The sequence below is a fragment of the Eutrigla gurnardus genome, assembly GCF_963514095.1.
Source record: "Eutrigla gurnardus genome assembly, chromosome: 22".
In the NCBI taxonomy this organism is placed as follows: Eukaryota; Metazoa; Chordata; class Actinopteri; order Perciformes; family Triglidae; genus Eutrigla; species Eutrigla gurnardus.
The window spans coordinates 14,854,056-14,876,557 of NC_139933.1; the positions used below are offsets into that span (position 1 = coordinate 14,854,056).

At 47.2% G+C, this 22,502-nt stretch overlaps 2 protein-coding genes across 14 annotated transcripts in view; both read right to left on the minus strand.

Annotated features, from left to right (window-relative positions):
- The window catches only part of cep131 (centrosomal protein 131), a 232,948-nt gene extending 219,216 nt beyond the window's left edge, over nucleotides 1-13,732 (minus strand). Inside the window, exons 1-29 of one of the 2 annotated variants that reach the window (XM_084039466.1) lie at nucleotides 13,591-13,732; nucleotides 12,644-12,840; nucleotides 12,159-12,253; nucleotides 10,479-10,590; nucleotides 10,131-10,258; nucleotides 9,583-9,687; nucleotides 9,238-9,417; nucleotides 9,027-9,144; nucleotides 8,792-8,908; nucleotides 8,138-8,330; nucleotides 7,843-7,937; nucleotides 7,617-7,739; nucleotides 7,298-7,490; nucleotides 6,999-7,096; nucleotides 6,710-6,889; nucleotides 6,430-6,621; nucleotides 6,051-6,188; nucleotides 5,819-5,944; nucleotides 5,626-5,742; nucleotides 5,352-5,381; nucleotides 4,948-5,050; nucleotides 4,266-4,467; nucleotides 3,198-3,305; nucleotides 2,261-2,378; nucleotides 2,099-2,173; nucleotides 1,308-1,450; nucleotides 937-1,114; nucleotides 636-832; nucleotides 30-90 (exon numbers count right to left, since the gene is read on the minus strand). In XM_084039466.1, the coding sequence (XP_083895592.1) occupies nucleotides 30-90; nucleotides 636-832; nucleotides 937-1,114; nucleotides 1,308-1,450; nucleotides 2,099-2,173; nucleotides 2,261-2,378; nucleotides 3,198-3,305; nucleotides 4,266-4,467; nucleotides 4,948-5,050; nucleotides 5,352-5,381; nucleotides 5,626-5,742; nucleotides 5,819-5,944; nucleotides 6,051-6,188; nucleotides 6,430-6,621; nucleotides 6,710-6,889; nucleotides 6,999-7,096; nucleotides 7,298-7,490; nucleotides 7,617-7,739; nucleotides 7,843-7,937; nucleotides 8,138-8,330; nucleotides 8,792-8,908; nucleotides 9,027-9,144; nucleotides 9,238-9,417; nucleotides 9,583-9,687; nucleotides 10,131-10,258; nucleotides 10,479-10,590; nucleotides 12,159-12,253; nucleotides 12,644-12,829 (3,711 nt within the window). In that variant the 5' untranslated portion in view covers nucleotides 12,830-12,840; nucleotides 13,591-13,732. The remainder of the gene's footprint in view (nucleotides 1-29; nucleotides 91-635; nucleotides 833-936; nucleotides 1,115-1,307; nucleotides 1,451-2,098; nucleotides 2,174-2,260; nucleotides 2,379-3,197; nucleotides 3,306-4,265; nucleotides 4,468-4,947; nucleotides 5,051-5,351; nucleotides 5,382-5,625; nucleotides 5,743-5,818; nucleotides 5,945-6,050; nucleotides 6,189-6,429; nucleotides 6,622-6,709; nucleotides 6,890-6,998; nucleotides 7,097-7,297; nucleotides 7,491-7,616; nucleotides 7,740-7,842; nucleotides 7,938-8,137; nucleotides 8,331-8,791; nucleotides 8,909-9,026; nucleotides 9,145-9,237; nucleotides 9,418-9,582; nucleotides 9,688-10,130; nucleotides 10,259-10,478; nucleotides 10,591-12,158; nucleotides 12,254-12,643; nucleotides 12,841-13,590) is intronic. The other variant, XM_084039467.1, reaches the window with a different exon arrangement.
- Nucleotides 13,733-14,001: 269 nt separating this feature from the next.
- The window catches only part of rnf213b (ring finger protein 213b), a 39,884-nt gene continuing 31,383 nt past the window's right edge, over nucleotides 14,002-22,502 (minus strand). For 11 of the 12 annotated variants that reach the window (XM_084039459.1, XM_084039458.1, XM_084039460.1 and 8 more), the window contains 16 exons: nucleotides 21,072-21,147; nucleotides 20,952-20,986; nucleotides 20,764-20,861; nucleotides 20,540-20,690; nucleotides 20,285-20,450; nucleotides 20,111-20,205; nucleotides 18,999-19,247; nucleotides 18,731-18,863; nucleotides 18,193-18,276; nucleotides 17,031-17,181; nucleotides 16,724-16,925; nucleotides 16,564-16,641; nucleotides 16,088-16,285; nucleotides 15,437-15,526; nucleotides 14,884-15,050; nucleotides 14,002-14,398 (listed from right to left, as the gene is read on the minus strand). In XM_084039459.1, the coding sequence (XP_083895585.1) occupies nucleotides 14,260-14,398; nucleotides 14,884-15,050; nucleotides 15,437-15,526; nucleotides 16,088-16,285; nucleotides 16,564-16,641; nucleotides 16,724-16,925; nucleotides 17,031-17,181; nucleotides 18,193-18,276; nucleotides 18,731-18,863; nucleotides 18,999-19,247; nucleotides 20,111-20,205; nucleotides 20,285-20,450; nucleotides 20,540-20,690; nucleotides 20,764-20,861; nucleotides 20,952-20,986; nucleotides 21,072-21,147 (2,112 nt within the window). In that variant the 3' untranslated portion in view covers nucleotides 14,002-14,259. The remainder of the gene's footprint in view (nucleotides 14,399-14,883; nucleotides 15,051-15,436; nucleotides 15,527-16,087; nucleotides 16,286-16,563; nucleotides 16,642-16,723; nucleotides 16,926-17,030; nucleotides 17,182-18,192; nucleotides 18,277-18,730; nucleotides 18,864-18,998; nucleotides 19,248-20,110; nucleotides 20,206-20,284; nucleotides 20,451-20,539; nucleotides 20,691-20,763; nucleotides 20,862-20,951; nucleotides 20,987-21,071; nucleotides 21,148-22,502) is intronic. The other variant, XM_084039456.1, reaches the window with a different exon arrangement.

Below are 22,502 nucleotides of genomic sequence, written 5' to 3' on the forward strand. Positions count from 1 at the left end.
TGTCGTCTAGAAATCACCACAACCCTCACCTCGTGCTGCTTCCGGAGATTGTTGACAGTTTCTTCCTTCTTCAAGATGGCCGACTTCACTCTGGCAAAACGCAGAAAAGTGACCGTTAATAGAAATGTCTCAAAAGCCTACAGTCCAGGTCCACTCAGAAAATCTGCTCCTGAACTGATTCAAACGCCTCAGTTCAAATCTTTTCTTCCTTAAAGTGATGTCACCAAGTAACTCATTAGCAGAACATCTGCTGAGGAACAAGTGGCTAAAATTAATTTCATCACGGTTCCTCAGGAAAACAACTCGCAGTATCTGGTTCTGCTGAGGGGGCGGGACATTTCTGACAAACATGCTAAGAGGTTGACCAATCAAGTGGGTCAGCTGACCAATCGGAATAGACTGGGCTTTTTGGGAGGGAGGGGCAAGAGGTCAAACAGAGCGTTTCAGAGAGGGGCTGAGAAAAGCTGCTGCAGCACAGCCTGATGGGAAAATAAAGTAAAAGCATGTAAACCTGAAATATAAGTATGAACCAGAAAAGGAGCAGAATAGGTCGTCTTTAACGAATGTTTGGACAAAATATAAACACAATAGAAAACAGAATTAAGTTAATTATGTAATTGTCCCTTCCACCTTACCGTTGATGGACTTCAGCCAGTTCCTCCTCCTTCTCCCTGGTGACCCTCTCCACCTCCAGCCGGAGCCTCGCTCGGCCCTCCGACACCTCCACCTTCATCCGGCGGTTCTCCTCCTCCGTCGTCACCAGCCGCTCGGCGAACTCCTGCCGTATCACCTCGGCGAGGCTCCGCCGCTCGTCCACCAGCTTGTCCCGGGTCTGAACAGACAAGCGCATGTATGAAAAGCTGCGTGGGCTTGTTGCCCGCTCCAGAGGAGGAGAGTAAGAGAATGGTGATAGAAGACGGGGCTGGAGGGTTTTACCTGTGTGACGTCTTCGTTCTCCTGTTCTTTCTGTCGGACGGCGGCCTGCAGTCGAATCAGCTCTCCCTCCGTCTCAATCTGCTGCTTCCTCCACTCCTGTTGTTTCTCCACCGCCGCTCTCTCGGAGCGCTCCAGCTCCCTCAGCTCCGCCTCATACTTCTCCCTCACACGCTTCACCCTGAGAACGCCGTACAACTGCCGATTAGTGTTGATGACAGCCAACATTTGGCCAAGCGACAGTCAGGAGCTTTTTTTTATATTTAAAGATGTCTGACTGTGTGTTCCTATCACGTTTTTAGTAAAAAAAAGTTTGCAACTGTAGCAGTGTATGTGTAAACTGGGTGCCACATCATCCTCATCATCATCATCACCTGCTGTCAGCTGCCCTCTCACACTCCTCTTTGTCCTTGCTCGTCTCCTCCTCCAGCGTCCAGATGGCGAGCTCGATCTCTTTGTCGCGTTCCCGTCGCAATTCTTCTTTGAGCTCGCGCTCGCGGCTCAGCAGCCACGCTTCCTGTGGACGGACGCGGACACACACAAACACACACACACGAACACACACGGACACGGACACACACACACACACACACACACACACACACACACACACGGACACACACGGTTTGTTATGGCTGCTCTCTGACCTCAGATAAAGAAGTAATACAATAAAAGGTCATTTTACACAGCGGTTCAGATTAATGGATAAATGTGGACTTTCCCTATTGGTTAATTCTTTACTTATTGATGACATCACCACAGCTGAAGTTCCTTCCTCGTTCTTGTAACATCAATAGGGAAGTTTGTACATCTAATATTTGAAACAGCTGCACTACAAACAATAGAAATCAATGCATTAATCTGAATATTTGGTCTTTGTTAAAGATACAGGAGGAACTTTTATTTTGTGTTGATTTTGGCACTCCATGTGGAGAAGAGTGGTATTGTTACCACGCACCAGATTCCCTTTAGAAACACAGAGAAACTGATGCAATATTTTGCTAAAATACCAAAACTGTATGAACTCAATAGCAACCCATTCTGTGAAAAGAGTCGGTCTGTACATTCCTACAGCTCTATGAGAACAATATTTCATATCTACTTACTATTCAGCGGTTTCTTACACCTCACTGTGAACAAAAGAAATGGCAGTATGTCAACAAACCTCTTTCTTCTTGTAGTTTTCTTCCCAGGTCTGCTTTTCGAGGTCCAAACGTTCTTGTAAAGCCTTCATCTCCACCTGGTCACACAGACAACACTCGTCTATTTGTGCTGCTGGTTCCAGAGGATGATACTGATGTTCCTCTGCGCCGTCTACACTCCTCACCTGGTGCCTCCTCTCCTGGTCCTCCCTGGTCTTGTCCAGCTCCTCTCGGAGGGCTCTCCCAGCCAGAGAGCTGTTCTCCTCCAGCTGCCTCCGCAGATCCTCCAGCTCAGCTCGCTGCCTGCCGGACAAACACACAAGAGGAGCCTTGAAGGAGAGCCACGATAATGAATCCCCCACGAATCATCTCAAAAAATACAGTTAATGGTCAACCCTACAGACGCCCTCCACTGTCAAAATAAAGCCTTACTTCCCTGCTTAAGATGTGAAAATATTCGGGCGTTTGAGGGGCGGGACTTATGGAAGGGTCAATTGGAAAGTGATTCTTTAGAAGTGGCAGAAAACAAACATACTTTTCTCTATTTGCCCTTGAATCGGCTCTGCAGTCAGGAACAGGCAGTCAGCATCATCAATGTGAGATGACATGTTATTTAAAAAATTATGAAAAGGCTGCTATTGTTCCAATAAACAGGAAGCATTTTTAAACACAACGTTCAATAGAGCGTCTCTTAGTTCTCCATCTTCTAAAGGTCACTGGTTTAAAAAGCAGGAAACTGGAACAGCCTGTTTCCAGCCTGATAAAACCTGTATCAAGGCTCCATCTGGTTTGGGTTTGGCTGCAGGATCACAGGGGAGACCAGACCTTCTAGCACGGAGCATGATGTTGGCTTGAAAGAACAGTTTCTCTACTCTGTAAGGAAGGTTTCTAAAGCACAATGAATCTGCAGATGTACCAACTATACAAAGGTGGCTCCTCAAGACCAGACTAGACCGGAAAACACTCTCATTACCCACAGCTTCAGCCTCGTTATTCTGGAGAGCAGACCTGCTGCTGGACTGGGCCTAACGGAACATTCTGAGGATGTCTCCTGGAAGATCAACAACTGTGGTATATGGCTGCAGATTTTCACAGTGGAGAGAGACAGACCTTTGACCTCACCTTGCAGTCAGCTGAGCCAGCCTCTCTTTCTCCTCGGCCACCTCCTTGAAGAGACGCCTCCTCTGCTGCTGCAGCGACAGCTCCTCCTCCTGAAGCTGCTTCTCGTATCTGACAAGCACGTAAACGACAAGGCACACAAGCTGTTTTACACACCGGCGGAGCACGTAAACACGTGGACGCTGATTGATTAACTCATGAACCGGAGTGATTCCTGCAAACGGAACAACATCATTCTTTGTGGATGCAAGTCAAAGAAAAGCGCCTCTCTCTTTGCCTCTGTATCTCATAGGCTGCACCATTTCAGTGCTTCCAAAAATAGCCATGAAGAGCACACTGAATAAACTGGAGACTGAAGGCTATCTCTCTCAGGTCTTAAAGGGCCGAGCTGCACACTGGCTGCTCCGTGTGCGAGACGTTTACTTTGAAGCTGCTTCCTGTCTCAAGTGTTTTCTTTGACCGTGATCAATTATCATACAATATAAACCATGTAATACAAATACAGAAAGTATAGTGTAGTAATACATGGTATGTGATCCTGTAATGACCCTTTTTAACAGTCGGTAAACAACGATGACGCAGCTTTGAAGGAACATTAACCATCAAAAACATGTGGTCGTCGACAGGATTTGTAGCTCGCAGCCATAGACGCAGCCGGTGTTTGGGTTTAATGAGTGACCGTGTTCACTGGTGACTCTCAGCTTAACGTGTCGTTGCTCGTGGCGACGGCAGCTGTCCAAAACACCAACAGAACACCTACGTGACCTCAATCTATTTTAAATACATCAGCGTTTATTATCTACGCCGACTATTCGTGTAAGTTTCTACGAGCGACCACAGACCTGTTGGGCTGAAAGCCACCAGTTAACACGGTCACTCATTGAACTGTGACACCTCTGAAACAGTTGGGATCTTGTCTGAAGAACTCGAGGCTGCTGTTGGAATAACGATTCTGACATTTTGACGATGGTGCCACTTTTAATTGAATGTTTAAAGCTGGCTAACTCACACGTCGGCTGTAAAAGTGTCTTTGGACGGCCAGTATGAGTCCTGATGATGTGACACGCCTACCTCTGTTTGGCGAGCTCCCTCTCTCTCTGACTCTGCTCGTCCTTCTCCCTCTCCAGCTGCTGGCGGAGCTCCTCACACTGGCGGACGTAGCGCTGCGCCGCCCGCTCGTCTGCTTGGAGCAGCTCCGCCTCGTGGAGCGTCCGCAGCTTCTTCAGCTCCTGTTTGTGCTTCGAAATCAGCTTCTGGATCTCCGGCTCCAAACCTGAGGTGGGAGGCGGAACAGCATGAGTTCACGTTCGGTGGCTGGTCGGGACCTAATGATTACACCTCACTGGATAAAAGTGAGATTTATTTGGTTTTTAAAAAATGATCCCTGATGGTCATGAGTCAAATTACTTCAAGGGAAGTTTATTGTAGGTAGAAATCTCGGTGAAACAGAAGTAAATAAACCTGAGTTGACTGTCTGTGACTTTTAAAAAAATGGACAGGAAGGAACTACTACTTTTGTCGTCATATTTTTCTTGTGTATTCTTCAACATAACTGCTTCGTTGTGCATCCTTGTGTTGTGCAACTGCAATAAATGATCCTTGAGGAGGTCAGAAACCCGAAAGAGTCAATACGACAGTGAAAAGGAAGCTGACGTAAAGTCACATTCAGCTGCACAGGGAAACAACGAGTGCAGGCAAGTGGAATCCCACAGTTCCCTGCCCTGAGCTTAATCTCACATTCCCGCTCCGGTACCTTTGACAGTAATCTCTTTGATCTTCTTGGTTTTCTCGTCGATCCATTTCTCCCGGCGGATCTTCTCCGTGGCGCTCATCAGCTCCTTTAACTTCTTGATCTCCTGCGGAGGGAGGAGGGTGAACGAGGGAAAAGTGTGTAACGCCAGGGAGGTGCTTGGTTGGGTTTTTACACGGTAATGATGACAGTGGAGGGAGGGGGGGGGGGGGGGGGGGGCAATGAACCCAACATCAACCAATGTGAGCTCTATATCTACATCTAGAGATGAGAAGACTCACATGCAGACAGACTGTCCAACAGAAGTTGTGAACGACAGACGAATGAGAGAAAAGAAGAATGGCGGACTGAGAGAGATGACCGTGCCAAGGACGACGAGGTTAGAAGAGGGGAAAAAAAAAAGTTACCTCGCACAAGGGACCCAGAATTTGCCACACCTAAAAGCCAGGAAAAACCAGACACACAGACGAGGACGGAGAAAGACAGAGGAGGAGAAGGAAATAGGGAAAACAGAGAAACGACAGTTAAACCAAAGCAGCGATACACAGAAGCGAGTAACGCAACGCGATCACACAAGATGCAAAGCAGAAGCAGAGAAGCTGAAGGTATTTGCAGTGAAAACTTGCACATGCCAATTAGTCAACTTCACGGGAACGTCTGATTATTATGGAGCCTTCTTACCATCTCGTGTTGCTCCTGCATCTGTGCGATCTTCTTGGTGTACTTCTGGTCCACCTGCTTCAGCTCTCCCACCACTCCTTCACAGCGCTCGCTCAGAGTCTTTTTGTCGTTGATCAGCTGCAGGAAGACGGAACGCGTTTTAGACCCCGAGGGACGACAGGAACACGGGACGTTACCGCGTTTGTGCACCTACCTGATCGATGAACGCGAGGTGCCTCTGGATGGTCGCTTCGTATTGTTCCTTCTGGAGCACGAAGTTCCTGTTCAGCTCCTTCTCCGTCTCCTTCACGTGTCTCACCGTGAGCTCCCTCTGCTGGGCCTGAGGGCAGGAGGACACAGAGAAGTGAGGTGGAGTCATGGTCGTCTACGGCAGCTAACGGCGCCGAAAACATTCAAATGTACTGGACGCGTGTGTGCTTCCCCACCAGTGCGGCCTGCAGCATGTTGACGGTGCGTTTCTTCTCCTCCAGCTCCAGCTTGATTCTCATCATGGAGCCGCTGACCTCGGCGGCGGTGGCGGACGCCTGCTCCACACCAACCAGCTCCTCCTCAGACATCACGGCCTGAGAACACACAGCAGCCACTCTGTGTACTTTTCATATACGACTTCTCATGTCTATCTTAATTCTGTTCTGAAGGCCGAACCAGGACTCGGCTGCCACACTGAGACCGGACCGACAGGACTCTCTGAACGTGGGATTTACCGACCCTGCATGCCAGCAGCAGCATCTGAACCGTCTTTTCTTTTTTATTTAATTCAGGAAATTCCATTTTGCATTTCACATCACTAAACCAGAAGCTGACCTCTCTGTGCGACCCCGAAGTAACCGAGCGCGGTCTCTCCTGCTCAGACTTCTCCATCTCATCCAGGAAGCTCATGATGCTCTGCAGCTTGGCCTCGGAGAGCAGGGCGCCCCCATCTGGCAGCGCAGGGTGGTGACTCAGCTGGCCGTGGCGCTCCAGGTTGTCGGTGGTCAGAGAGTTGGAGTCTCCGTCCTTTAGTGGGACACAGTGGAGACGCAGGTTACAGTCGGGGCATTATGAAGAGCAGCACTACGTGCCATGATGCATGATGAGGTCTCACTTCATCGATCCAGGCGTATTTCTCTTTGCTGTAGCACTTTGGCTCCGACAGCCTCTCTGGCTCCTCCTCCAACAGCTTCAGGGTGTCCAGCAGCTCGTTGAGGGTGGTTTTAGACTGAGTCCTGCTGGACAGAGCTCCCTGCCGCTGGTCCTCCACGCTCACCGACCTCTGCAGGATCTCCTGGAACACGCACATAAACAGGCTTAAAATGAGCCCCACTAAAAGAACTGCTTTAGCATTTCAATAAGTGTGATGATTTGAGTGCAGGTGGATGTTTTTAATTATTTACCTGGGAACACTGGGAACCTCTGCAATTGGACAAAGCTGGGGAAGCCGATCTGAAGCTGGAGATCTCACCGAACTCAGCCACAACATTCAGATTGGAGTCTGTGGAAACATTTTATCACCACAGTTCAGTGTCGTCAAGTCATGGACAAGACCAAGACCAATCTTCAAATGGATCCACAAAGATCCACATTATCAACACACAGACACCAAATGGCCTCTTCTGTCGCTTCCTTTATTGCAATGCTGCATATGCGGTGTAGAGAGGCTAAGCCCTATGTTTTGGTGACCAGTAAGGCTCACCTGTGTTCTTAGCCTTCACGTCTGTGGGTGACATCGGGCTGTTGTTGCTAGGCGACGCTGGACTTTTGTTGGTTAGACAGATCCTGGGCGGCTTCCTGCGTCCTGCCACACCGGCCGGCCTCAGGCCTTCCAGCTCCACCTCAGCTACATGCTGAGCCTCTGCAGCCCGCTGGGCTCTTCTCTGCTGCAGCTCCTGTAACACACCACCAGAGGGAGACACCAGCCAATCAACAGCTGTGAGGCCAACTCCGAGTGACGCGACTGGATGATTAAAAACGCAGCTGTAACCCTGAATTGGGGTTTAGAACAAAGTCCGTACCTCAGGTGTGTTCTCCTGGGTGGCGGCGAGGCGAGCCAGACGAGCCTTCTCTTTACGGGTTGATTTCCTGTCGTTCTGCTGATGCACTGGGCCAACGTCTACGTCTGCTCCGTCCTCCTGGTCCTACAGGGGAAACGCACAGAGGGTGTGTCATATATCAGCAGTAAGGGGGAGATAGAGATGAAGGAAGTGGAGGGCGTAGCTCTGATGGTACGGAGTTACTTACCTGGGAACACTGAGAGCCTCTGTGGTTGGACGAAGCCGGAGAAATGGCCCTGAAGCTCAGCTCAAGTGAATCAGCTGCAACGTTTAAATTAGAGTCTGTGGAGACACAAGAAATCAATACAGTTATTACGCGATCCTATTACATTATCTCTGTTCAATACACCAGTTATTTCACGACCACAAAAATGCTTTGGTGTTCAATATGGACCAGAATGAGTGCCCTTTATACCACAGCACGAACTGTAAGGACAATGGAGTAGAAAAGACGATTGCACATGAATGTGAAGTTATTAGACCTGTGTTCTTAGCCTTCACGTCTGTGGGTGACATCGGGCTGTTGTTGCTAGGCGACGCTGGACTTTTGTTGGTTAGACAGATCCTGGGCGGCTTCCTGCGTCCTGCCACACCGGCCGGCCTCAGGCCTTCCAGCTCCACCTCAGCTACATGCTGAGCCTCTGCAGCCCGCTGGGCTCTTTTCTGCTGCAGCTCCTGTAACACACCACCAGAGGGAGACACAGGACAATGTTGGGGGCCATCAGAATGCAGGGGAAGTCTCCTCAAAAGATACTTGATTCGAATCAATGTATCATTTGTGCTTCACGTTCAGTGTTAGGGTCATTAAGTCTGCATGATAGTTTCAGGATTTGGTTAGTTTTAGCTTGAAAGCAGCCGTGTGGCTCTACAGACTATGGTTTGGATTGCCACAAGAGAATCTCCACTTGGCGATAAGGATAAAAAAAAAAATTAAATTAAAAAACTTTCATAACATACATTCAAATGTGGACATTTATCAGGCAAGATGTGTGTCACATAACATGCCTCTGAGATGCATAATTGGAAGAATAGGATATTGAATCTGTATCTCTCTACTGCATCAGTTTTTTCATTTATAAATAGGCATCGCTCAAGTCTCCCAACTGTGTGCACCGGCAACACTCGGAGGTGGGCACCTGGATGGCAGCCAGGCGGGCAATGTGAGCCTTCTCCTCACGAATCCGCTTCCTGTCTTCGTCCTTTCTCTGCTGCTGCTCCGGGCGACTCTCCTCCTCCGTCCGCTCCTCCCACTCCTGAAAGGAGAAGACATCGATAATGTGATACTGCAGCAATGGAAACGGAGACAAAAGCAGCAAAGACCGTGGAGAATAAACAGGTGAGGCGTGAGGCGGCCTGGGGGCGGATGGATACCTTTCTTTTACTGGCGAGGACGCGTTTGAGCGCTGCCTGGTTGGCGTGCGGTCTCTTGGCATGGCGTCTGTACCAGCGCTGGATGGTGACTGCTGCCTGGTTGACCTGCTGAATAAACCTTCAAATACACAAAGGAGCTGCTGTGAGTCACGGAACAAACGACAGTAGAACAACAGTAAACACACAGTCGAAACAGCTTGGTGGGTCTGACCTCTCGGCCTCCTCCTCGGTGACCTCCCTCCTCCGGGGCAGGACCGGGATGCCGCGCTGGGCCGACACTGGAGACTTGTTGTTTGAGGTGGAGGAAGCTGAGGAGAAGTTCTTCTGGGACTTTGTCAGGGAGCTGTTGTCTTGTGACACCTCGTCGTTTGCTGTGGCCTTCAGGATGTTGCTGAAATACAAGTATGAATGAAATGACAATTCTGGAAATACCTCACACACGGTTTTTAAAGCAGTTTGACTGAGATGTGTCACCATGGCCCCTACCAAGCCTCGGATAAACCCTATTAAATCAAACCCACGTCAGACAAGCAACGATGTTTACAGCAGGACCTACTTGAACGACGGCCGCTGGTTGGAGCTCTTAGGTGTGAGCGGTTTCTCAGAGTAGTTGTTGTGTAAGATGGTGGTGACAGAGTTCCCCACAGCCCCCTTGTTGCTCCTGGGGGGGAAAAAACAAAGAAACAAACCTTGGTGACCTTCCAGGAGATGGGTCTGTTACACGTTTGTGTCTAGTATTGAGAATGCCGCTGTAATCTTTTTTTCACCACTTCGCCCCGACCTCCAGGCACGACGGTAACATAAACCGTACAAACACAAATTCTTATCGTATGACAAACCCAATTTTCTTGGGACAAAAAACCTGATGTCTCAGTGTGTGGGTGGAATTCCTGAAGGCAGTATCGGCTGCCGCGATCAGCAGGTATGAAACATGAGAAGCAGCTAGAAATCCAGAATGCAGCAGTGCAAGTAGTCACCGGACTGATGTTGGGCTTGTCCCTGCTCTACCTGGACAACTGTGTGTGTGTGTGTGTGTGTGTGTGTGTGTGTGTGTGTGTGTGTGTGTGTGTGTGTGTGTGTGTGTGTGTGAGAGATGCTGCCCACCTGTTGTTGGCAGTGAAGGTGGCAGCCAGAGCGATCCCAGGCTCTCTCTTCTTCAGGCTGGTGGGAGAGTCCACGCTGCCAGTACTGCGGGAGCTCGAGTGCAGGGGGAAAACTCTGGGCTGATCGTCCTTAAAACAATGGAAACATATATTTATTAAGACCAGAAGTGCTGTTAACTTTGACACCCTTAAAATGCTATTATTATGATGATGATTATGATGGTACTGGTTCGGTCGTTTAGCTACTCTGCAGGGATAATATGATGATCATGGTGTATATTAAATGAAATGTATGCGTTTCAAATGTGATGACAAGAGAACAAAAGTCAGAGTGTGGTTGATGGCTGACCAGGATGTTCCATGTGGTTCTGTCCGGTGAGGCTTTGCTGAGGCTGGCCAGTTTCTTGCGTCCATCTGAGCTGCTGTCAAACAGGGCCAGGTAGTCCTCGCTCTGGTCCTGACTGGGAAACACACACAAAGCCGGCCACGGGTCAGGCCCACTATGTAGGACAATACTGCACTATACCATCACTGGGCTGACACATCGCACAACTTGATAAAAACAAAAGAAAACTATTTATATATATTATATACCACTAGAGTGTTGAAAAATGTTTGCAATTTAGATTCACTTTTTTTTTTTTTAAATGGCAGCTATGAACCAAGCAAATTGTTTCCAATCTGCTCCTCTGAATGGGGGAGAAAAGCACATTCTGGGCTCATTTTTCACACAGCGAGGGCTTAGCAGCGCATAATAAATAATTAAACAACGCGACACAAAGCAGGAACCTCGAGTCGTGGCTTTTAGCGGCGGCTTTTGTGATTTAATTTTGTAATGACAGCTGCAGAAATGGGACTCATCCCCTTCTCCTCCCCCAAGTACTGGAATTCAGTATGCAGCAGCTGACCGTCTGCTGGGGGGGAACTCCGTTACGGATTCCATGGAAATGCGTGCATGCACATGTTGATCCCGATGGCCTGTCATTCATCCTTCAAATAGCTTGACACCGACATCGTGAGGCACATTTGCAGGGTAACCTCCTGTCTGTGCTGCAGCCTGGCTGTGTGGTGCAGGCTGTCTGGGGAAGTAGATAAATGAGCATGTGTGCGAGTGTGTGTTGCTTCAGGGGGGTGAAGCCAGCTGGCCCAATGAAAAGCAATCTGACAACACAATTGAGGCAGCACATTCCTCTACTTTTGCCTTACAAGAGAGTGGTGCGCAGGAGGGCAGGAAGCGGCGCGGGGGGGGGAGAGAGGGGTGCTGGGTGACCCCACGACAGCACTGAAAGACTCTCAGACTCGTAGGGGGTACTGGTGGTATTTAGAATGTCTTTAAATTTAAAGCCCCTCTGCTCTGCATCCTCAGATCCAGAGAGGGGAGGGGGGTGGCGGCAGCTGCCGGACAATAGAACCAGAGCGTGCACACACACTTCTCCTTTCACTGGCTCCTGGTGGAGGGGGTAACCTGACCCCGAGGTCCGGGCCCTCCCCCTCTAACCTGAGACAAAGCAAGTCCCTGCACCCCGCGACCCTAGCAACAGCCATCCAGCTTCCCTCCAATCTTTATCATGCAGGAGCTGGCGCGCCACCACTCCCATTGTCCGGAGTGGCGCAGCTTCAGGGCTGCCAGCTGTTGCTCACTCAAGAGAGGCACTCTGGTTTAAAGAGCAAAGACTCGGAGCTACAGACATTGTTCCTGGCAACACGAGCGCCGCTTCAAGACACACATTATCTGAAATGCACACGTTGTTTTCTGTTGTTTCTAAAAACACGTCCTTCATATTTCAGACGCATGTGTGTCGCTGTAAAGGTCATCTGATGATCCAACGGAGAAGAGTATACATGCATCAGCACAAACTGTACTGGGTGCAGTTTAGTGTGTCAATGTCAGTGATAAGGGATGAAGCAAATAGGTTTGGTTTAAAGACATAAGAGGGGGCGCCGATTCTCACTGGTCTACATGTGAATGTGTTAGAAGCATAAGTATATTCAGTGTTATTACAGCAGGTGTTTGTGTGTGTGTTTGTACCTTAAAGTGATGTTGGCCTGCTGGTTAACCTGAGTGGTGCTGTTGGACCGCCTCAGGTTCTTGATGGAGCGAGAGCTACCAAAGCCGGCATCACTCTGCGGATTTACAAAAGGTTTCATAATGAATTAGAAGATTTGTTTGCAAACACCACACACACTTCCTGCATCGTGATAAGATTATGTTATAACCAGAGGTGGGAGGTGATGAAGTACAAATACTTTGTTAATGTACTTCAGTAGAAGTTTCTGTATCTGTACTTTTACTTGAGTATTTATTTTTTGCTTTTCCTCAGCCAGTAGAAATGTACTTCATAAGAATACTTTTTACTGAGAGTACTGTTTCACTTTTACCCGAGTAAAGAAGTTGAATCAGTACTTCTACTTTCACCAGAGGCTTTTTGAACACACGTATGTGTACTTCTACTTCTACTTGAGTACAGAATGACTCTTGCCACCTCTGGTTATAACACAGATATGATCACCCACCAGGGTGTTGCGTTTTCCCCTGCTGTCACCGGCCACAGACACCGACACGGACCGAGAGAAGTACTTCCCAGGTGATGCGCTGCTGGGCCTCTTGGACATGGACAGCTGGGAGCCTGACAGGCTCAGGTCCAAGGCGTCACCTGACACACCTGCCGGGATGGATGGAGGGCTACGTGTCGCATGCATCCTCTGAACACCTGAGACAGAGAAGAAGGCTCGATGTAAGAGACAACGGGCCACACATGCGACTCGGCTGAGGCTTCGGGGGAAGAAGAGAGACAACAACACAGGAAGCATCAGCCGCTTTCCCCCCTAGACTGTTTTGTCTCCAGGGTAAACAACAACAGCTAAATGTTTATCACGTTAGCTACGAACCAAGCTAACATTAGGGAACTGAAAAATCATGGCAGTGATGCTGAGGCTAAGGGGCTTACGTTAACTTCTCCTACGCTCTGAAAGGCAAAACGTACTTTTTTTTTACGGTTGCTTGCTTCACTCTGGCAGGTGTACGTTAGCCCTGCTAGCTAGCGCTATCTGTCCCATAACAGACACGAGACGGTGAAGCGTGACAGGTACGAGAATACCGATGAGTGCGTGTGTGGAAACACATCCGTCTTCAACGAAAAGTAGTGGATTTAATAATATATGCGAGCTAGCTATTAGTGCGTTAGCCTTACGGTCAGCTAACGCGGCCGTTGTACCGTTACTAACGTAAAGTTAGCGACGTTACCTTGTCGACAGATTATTCCGAACTGACGAAAAATAGTTTAGCGTAACGTTGAGCACCAGCTAACGTTAATTGTTAGCTTTGTATCCCATTCCTTAACGAGTTGGATTTTTTTTTAAACGGCTGGTTTTCAGATGGAGTCTGGTCAACACGAGCGTCTCTAACTACGAGTTAACGTCTTTAACGTTTCTCTCGACAAGTCAAAGTATTCACTACTTACTTCAAAACCTGGATGTCACCATCGCTGACACGCTCTTGTACGCTTTCCGTTATTTTAATCCCCCCCGACAACAACGGTCCTCCTCCTGATGCCCAGTGAAAGTAGTCCGTTGACTCTGGGGGGACAGATACGGGGGAGCCAAACAAACGCGTAACATCATCTCTGTGGTAACGACCGTACAATAGCCGCCTCGCGACGTCCCGGATTGGCGGAGGAAGAACATTGTCTCTTCTTTCTTGGATCCGATTGGCCGGGCGGAACCGTCTCTCCGCTGCGTGGCTTCCAAGGGGGCGTGGATACAACCACGGTTTGGTTGACTTTGCAAAAGGGAGGCGTGATGGCAAAATAACATGTTCTTTCTTTTTTCCAGTGTTAGGAAATACTCCCACAGAAAGAAAAAATTTCCGATTTATTCACAGTGATTTTATTAATTGTTCCCCGACTCATTAACAGTTTGAACACGTGACACAAGGAATAAAAAGAGCTTCTAACAATATTACTTTTAACTTTTATATGTTCACCAACTCAAAGATGCTTCTATAGAACATGCCATATGGAATTAATTACATTCAATGTTTCTCCAAGCGTCCCATGAGTAATATAACAATAACAACACAAATACGTTGCATATGAAAGAAAAATATGAGAAATAAGCGTGCAGAAATGAATTTATCTTCTTCTAAACTCGACGGCAGCCCTCCACGCATCAGCCCCTTGTCCCAGCGTGATGTCCTCCGGCAGGGACTCGAGCCCCAACAGGACTGGAAGGTTCTTCTGCTCCAAATAGATCTCTAAAGTGGACCTGAGGCTGGAGACAGCAGGGAGGGCAAGAAAGACAACAACAGTGAGCACTACATCCATTGTTTTTTACCATTCACTTCCCTGCCCAGCTGCTGCTTCAATACAAACGACCTGTGGCCGTGGGGATACAATTTAAGATGCTTTCCCCTGACAGATGGCTGCCTGGAGGGGTCACGCTCTGGTCCTGGGAGTCAAAAGGCTCCCAAAAATCCCAGGGGAGAAGACCTCCACACTTTACCCTGATTATATGGATTCCTTTAGACCAGGGTGGTAATCTTTGAACTGACAATAGGCACACTTCGTACATTCAAGAGCTTCAAAAACAATCCTAATAACACCTCTGGGGTAAACTAGGGAGTAGATGTCAATAATGCAAATGTTTTGGGGATTGTTTTACCATTTGGTGCATCACCTCCTACAAAAACCAATCTCACAAATGGTGAAATGGTTGCGTTTATTTTATTTTTTTTACGACAAATGGTTTGTGCTTACTCCCAGTTTGGTCGGTAACCCTGGTTGCTCGTCTTCAGCTGGAGAATTTCATGCAGCTCCAGAGAGAAAGTGTCAACGTCCGTGACTGCGAGGAAAGCCTTCAGCCCTTTCCTTCCGTCCTCGGACAGCTTCTGCTGGAAGTCCGCAGGAAGCCTCTGAAACGGGTCCTGAAACGAGATTGTTAGTTAAGTGTAAAGTTTAATGGGATAAAATAAATAAATACAATTAAAGTGCTTTGTAGCAGAAACTGCAGTGCAGGCAGAATTCCTCAAATTCATTTTTTTCTATCGGGGTCAAACTCCGGGCGCGTGCCGTGTCAAACGGCACACTTTCACTGGATTACAACCCCGAACATTTAACTCTCCAAGGTTTTAACTGGCAGCCGGCGTCGATCACGAGTCAAAAGAATCCACTGAAGACTCGGCAAACCACGTCATCAAAAGTCTTAAAAAGGAGCTCTTGGCGTTATTGCACGTAATAAATGTATTTTTCTGCCCCATTCATTGAAGTCCTGCAGATTTATGATTTTATTTTATATATTATTATTACTGACCTGCTTTCTGTTCAGCATCAGTTCAGATTTCCAGGAAGTCAGGAGCTGCCAGGTGAATATGCTGTGTTCCAGTTTGCTCTCTCCAAGACCCTGAATGAAGATTTAAACAGACAGGTTTAATATTTAATAAGGACACAGTTAGATATTAGTTTTAGCACGTGAATTACAGCTCACGAGTGTTTAAAAACATTTTTTGTTTTCTTCCCCGCAGCCATTCAGAACCCGTGAGACTTGCTCAACTTGTGTGATCCATCAAAGCGCCGTCACTGTTGCAGATAGACTGCACAGCGATCATTCAACTGCATCATTCATGCAAGTTTCAAAAGCGGACCAGCGGATCGTCATGTTTAAAAGAATCGAATGTAAACCCAAGTAAACGTAAACTGGTAGTTAATGGGTTAAAACATCCAAATCACTGTAATGGATGTGAATACTTCCTGTTTTAGCATCAGAGCAGCGGAGCAGGCAGGGAGATCAGAGCATGGCCATTTTTATTTCACTTATTATTGTCAAAAAGTCGTTTTTAAATGTGAGTTTTCATAGAAAGAAGAAGACGGGTGTTGTAAAGCTGCATTACAAAATGTCAGCACAATCACATTCTTTGCATAGCGGCGCTGCTGTGGAAACAGCTGTGGGTCTGGAGGTTTCTACCTTGGCTACGGTGCTGGAAATCTGCGGTCCCATCTGCAGCGAATCAGCGAGGTAAGACAGCAGTCGGCCGCTTGGATCCCCGCCCGTCTTGCCGAGGAAGCGAAGGCCGATGTCCACCACAAACACGGCGTCGCAGACGTCGGTGTACGAGCGCAGCACCGTTCTCATGGCGCTGCTCACCGAACCCTTCAGCGGTTCCTGTGGGACAGACGGGGGAACCGTCAGCAGGAACCAGAGGGAAGGAGGTTGACCTCTGGAGAAACTACTGTGAACAAATCTGTTTATTTGGGATCCAGATCGATTTTTAGAAAGTCTGGACAGGAAAAAAACACGACAACACATGGAATGTTTGCAAATCGGATCCAAACCACATTTGTTGGTGGTTGGAAATTCAAGTCCGATCAGATTCCTGCAGACGTGTCTCAGTCCAGACGCTCAAATCAACGTATTTCAAAGTGTGGAAGTGTTGGTATTACCTGGGGGATCTTGTCCCGGACCTCGGTGAGAACCACAGAGAAGTCCTGCAGGTGTCTGTTCAGGTACTTCGAGGTGTCCTGATGTGGATCAAAGAGGACAGTGTGAGGGTCTGGTGTTACTCTGCCTGACATGCAGCTGTGTGATTGTCGAGGTTTTTACCACTTGGATGAGCGGTTTTCCAGCCAGGAAGCGGCGGGCCAGCTGGGTCTGGATGCCCGGCAGGTCGTAGCTGCGGTCTGTCTCACCACCTTTCTTCAGGGTGTAGTGGCAGTGGGACAAGACCAGAGGCAGCAGCTCTGTTTCTGGGCTGCAGAGGGTCAGCTGGGTTTCTGAGATGCTCCCCAGAGGTACGCTGTGTTCACTGGGGAGTAAAAACAGGAGGACATCTGTGGTATAAAGCTGAACAGAACAGCTGCGGTACTTTCATGCAGGTCTAACACATTAACCTGACCCCACCCCGACTGACCTGTCCTCTTGGCGGCTCGCTCTCACCAGGCTGTTGTGAGTCTCCGACAGGAAGTCTACCAGAGTTCGGAGACACGATCCAGGTCCGTGTCGGGCCGGGGTCAGGAACTCCCCAGAACTCTCGGTGGTCAAATCCACACCCAGGTCTGCTGCTGCACACACGCACGCACGCACACGCACACACACACACACACACACACACACACACACACACACATACACACACACACACACACACACACACACACACACACACACACACACACATACACACACACACACACACACACACACACACACACACACACACACACACACAGAGACACACACACACACACACACACAGACACACACCGAGACACACACACGCACACACACACAGAGACACACGCACACACACACACACACACACACACACAGAGACACACACACACACACACACACAGAGACACACACACACACACACACACACACACATACACAGAGACACACACACACACACACACACACAGAGACACACACACACACACACATGCACACACACACACACCGAGACACACACACGCACACACACACAGAGACACACGCACACACACACACGCACCCACACACACACACACACACACACACACACACACACACACACACACACACACACACACACACACACACACACAGAGAGACACACACACAGGCATGTGAGGAAGTACATGAAGTCATGTGAACGGGAACACTGATTAAATTAAATTATTCAATCTGATCTTTCTTATAACAACTTTATTCAATAAAAATTAATCAACACACTAAATCAGATATTATCCTGATTCTCATAACACGCAAAAGAAAAGACAGATTTATGTCCTAAAATAAGATATCAAATATAATGATTTTATTACTAAATTAATGATGCTTTTGTGAAACTGGAAGACTGAATTAATAGAACAATGAATTTAATCTAAATGTGAGTGTTTCTGTTTCAAAAACATTGACCACACATTTAATTCTGATTTTGCCATGTTTGTCTTGAACAACTTCTGACTTACCTACACAAGTTTTAATTGAGTCCTCCTTTAAATTACTTTTTAATTATACATTTACTGCGTAGCTTACCCATAATTTAATAATAATACATACAAGGTGAATGTTAAAGGAGACATGCTTACAGTTGTTCGCCACCTCGACTCGGAGGCAGTTCCACACCTGGATGAATCGCTCCGTCCTCTCCACCAGAATCTTCTTCTGGTGTCCTGATGAGACAACAATGTATCTGACATTTCACTGGGATGTAATGTCAAATGGACCATCACTGACTAAATGAACATCATGCTGGATTGAAGAAGATTTGAAACTAGAGATTGCGACCATAAACTCATGTTTACTGAGATAATAAGGCTCATTTTCTCAAAGACTTCTATACAATCAGAGAGGAGTCGCCCTCTGGTGGCCAGCAAAGAGAATGAGGCTTTAAGGCACTTCAGTGTTGGCTTCACTGTTCAGAACCGGAGGTTGCTGCCTGCTGTAAAGATCATACAGAGTGACCTCTGGTGGTACTTGCTGTGCACTACAACACACCATATCAATACAGCATTACAGAAAGCGGAGCATCTGTATTAATGACGCTTAAAAAATCAACCTGTCTGGATTTTTAATACCATAATACCGCCCAAGCCTAGTTCAGCTAAACATGAGGTGTCGACATACCTGCAGGTATCCGCTGTAACATCTGTGCAATCGTCTGAGCTGCAGAGTCTGATGTGAGAGGAAACACCCTCAGCAGATCTGACTGTAGAGCAGCCAGCTCAGGCAGGTGATGCAGCTGCCTCACACATTGGATCTGGGTCAAACACAGTCAGCACACATTAAAAACCCCAACACACATTAGGTCAATAATCATTCTTATCCTCCACTGTATCCCCGGTCTCCGTCAGAGATAGGATTTCACACGCCCCCCCTGATGTGAAATCAGTACCTTCATGAGGAACAGGCTCAGGAGGGTCAAGGAGCGGCGTCCCCGGTCTTCTCCCACCAGCTGAGAGAAGCGCTCCACCGTCATGGACTCCGGCGGAGTCCAGAAGGAGGAGCGGTGCGTCGGGCAGTCGGAGGGGAGGGACAACATGGTCCCAGGGTCCCCGAAGAGGAGGTTCATCAGGGGACTCCCGGCAAGTCCATCATCAGCACTGATTCTGTCCTGAGCTTCAGCCAGGTTCTTCTGCAAAACCTGACAATGGAAAAAAACTACATTTTGACATCCTTAGCACAAAAGCAGCAGTCAATGCAGTGTTTTTAAGTCATGAAATCCCAGAACCACTTTTTTTTAGCCGATAACTATTTTATCGTCGTGTTTCGTCGAGTTGTTGATGGGTTCAGGTCCTGATCCTGACATTTCAGTGCAAAGTATTGTGTTATAGGCAGAGTGTTAAACTTCTTCTATGGTTATACAAAATTATCTTTTATATTGACAAGCATCGTATGTATAATTAATGCCACAATTCAAATGGGATTAAAAAGGTGTCTTTGCCTCTCTATAATTGAGGAGTGGCCGTTAGCCCTTCCAGTAAGCCTGTGAATCAGTTATGCATCACTTAGTATTAGCATCGCTAGCTCTAATGCTAAATCCCTAGCATACACATATCCCAGCCATTGCACGTAACTCAAATTCATAAATGTTTATAAAAGTTGCTGTATGTTTTATCATTGTAACAGTCCCTTTACATTGCTGCTACCTAACCAACTATTATCTGCTTTGTAGAGATTAGCATTTGCACTCGGGATTAGCATAAACTAAGCAAAAGTGTAATGGCTAATCCTGAGCGGTAATTTAAAAACAGCAAATTTTGAAATACCATATAAGCCCAGCATCTCATTGAATGTGCTGTGACTGTAGCGTGAAAGCATGGTGGAATTAGCAAGCTAGCTAGCTAGCTAACTAGCAGGCCACTAAAAGAGCAAAATGTAATAACTAAATGCTTCGTCTACACACTCTTGTGTAGGAAAGCACATTGCTATCACCAGATAATCTCATTTCTGGAAGGAATTTCAAGGACCTTCAGCCAAGACTCTGGGACTTAGATACTCCCTTACCTGAAGTACTGGTTTGATAGCGGAATCACAGACCAGCTTTTCCCACTGTTGCCGCCCTTGTCTGGAGGACAGATCTGGTCTCGCTCCATGGGAACCTTTGTCAACATTAAGCAGCGTTACTTACGTTAAATATAGAAGCAGGAATACTGAAAACAAACAGCAAGTCGGTGTCACCTGCAGGGACTTCGGTGCAGGTGTTGAGAATCAAGTGAACCGTAACCGCTGTGTTGTCCATGTTCTGATCCAGGGCCTTCCCCAAAATACGCATGTCCTTTTCTAGGTGGCTCCACAGGAAGTTGAAGACATCACGGGGCCTCGGGTGGATCATGTCACCAACGCTCTACAATAACATTCAGTATTAACCACATAATGTCGTCTTTTCAGTACCACAACACATCAAATCTGGTGCAGGTTTAGCTGAAGTCTCACTCTGTTGTTCCTCAGAGCGCCTTGAAGCATGGCGAGGTGCGTGAACAGCCGCAGGATGCAGGACTGAGCGTATGTCATCTGTCTCTCCGGGGCTTCGGACCTCCGGGGAGCCTCTCCTAAGACGTGCCCTGTCCGAGTTTCATCTCCGACACTTTACACAAACCAGGAGATCAATCAGGAATCAAATGTTTTGCTGAAAGCTGGTTGACTGAAGAAAAGAATACCTTTGTTTTGCAGTAAATCCCTTTACTGGGTTGTGCCTCTCCCCGCCAATCCTGACTCCACATACGGGACAGTTCGCTACGACCACCGGTCGACCACACTGTGGGACAGACGAATCACATTCATTATTTATGCAATTCATCTTTTGTTCATTTAAAGTTGCAGAGAAGGACACAGGAACAGATCATACCTCTGTCACAACGCAGGGATGTCCGTTGGTGCACGCTGTGAATGATTAAGACATTATATATAAATGTGTTGATGCAAAAGTGATGATTAAAAAACATCCCATACAATGTAAAGTTCTTACTGTAGAGCGTCGCTTTGCCCAATGACCGTATGACTTCACTCGTCTGATCGTCGGGCATCGTTGGCAGAAAGAAGTTCTGGGAAGAAGTAAAAAGTAAGTTAACGTGGAGTATGAGTGAGGTATATTAAAGTATAATGAGGTGTCTTCATAATCAACAGCTTCCTAACATGAACTCTTCGTTCATATGACAGAGATGTCGAAGTCGCAGAAGGAAGGGTGGGGATTGGATAAAGGAAAGGCAAGGCAAGGCAACTTTATTTGTATAGCACATTTCATACACAAGGCAGACTCAAAGTGCTTCACATCATAAAACAAAGTGAGAAGAAAAAAAGAAAAAAAAAATAGAAGAATTAAAAGAAAATAATAAAAATTTTAAAAATGCATTACAGAAAGAAAATAGAATAAAAACATATTTGCAATAATTAAAAACAGTGCAGACATTAAAGGATTTAGCAGAAAGCTATGGTGAACATAAAAGTTTTCAGTCTAGTTTTAAAAGTGGTCAGAGTTGGGGCAAGTCTTACATCTTCAGGAAGTTTATTCCAGCCATTTGTTGCATAGTGACTAAATGATGCTCTCCCGTGATTGTTGTTTACTCTGGGAATCACTAACAGATTGGTCTCAGAAGATCTTAGTGGTCTAGAAGGCTTATGTAGTGGGAGCATATCAGTGATATACTTCGGTCCTAGACCATGTAGTGATTTATATGTGAGCAGGAGGATTTTGAAATCAATCCTCTGACATACAGGGAGCCAATGTAAGGATTTAAGAATTGGTGTAATGTGCTCACATTTTTTGGTCTTTGTAAGAACTCTAGCAGCAGCGTTCTGAACAAGCTGTAGCTGCCTGACATAAAGTCGCCGCCTGCAGCCAACTGCCTGAGGAGGAGGGGCGAGATGGATGCTAAGCTAACCCAGCATGCTCCTGGCTGTCTGCAACGGCAGATCGCTGCCTGAATTGAGATCACGTCTTCCCAGAGATGATGCTCGCTGCTCAAACATACTCAAAGTTACACAACTGTTTGTTTGTTTTTTGGTCTGTCAAAATAATTTCTCCTTGAGAATTGTGTTGAGCATTGTGTATAAATCATGTGGGAAAATTGAAAAAATATTTTTCAGATGTGTCAGAAATTAGTCAAAATTAAAACGACTGAAGTTGCTGGTACGGGCCGAGCTCCCAAATCATGAGATCCTACATGTGTTAGCTTGTATGTGTGTGCTAACCACTTTACATTGGACTGCTTCAGTAATGAGGGTCAGTACAAAGCTGGCTTTGCCTCGACATTGACCCTCGTAAAAGGATCTGTCCCAACCATACGGGACCAGCAACTTCACCTGAGCCACATAGGCGAGCCATAGCGATACATCCACGTAAACATTGGCGCATGCTGCTGCTAGCGTAAGCGGCATCGTCACCGTCTCTCTCCAAGTA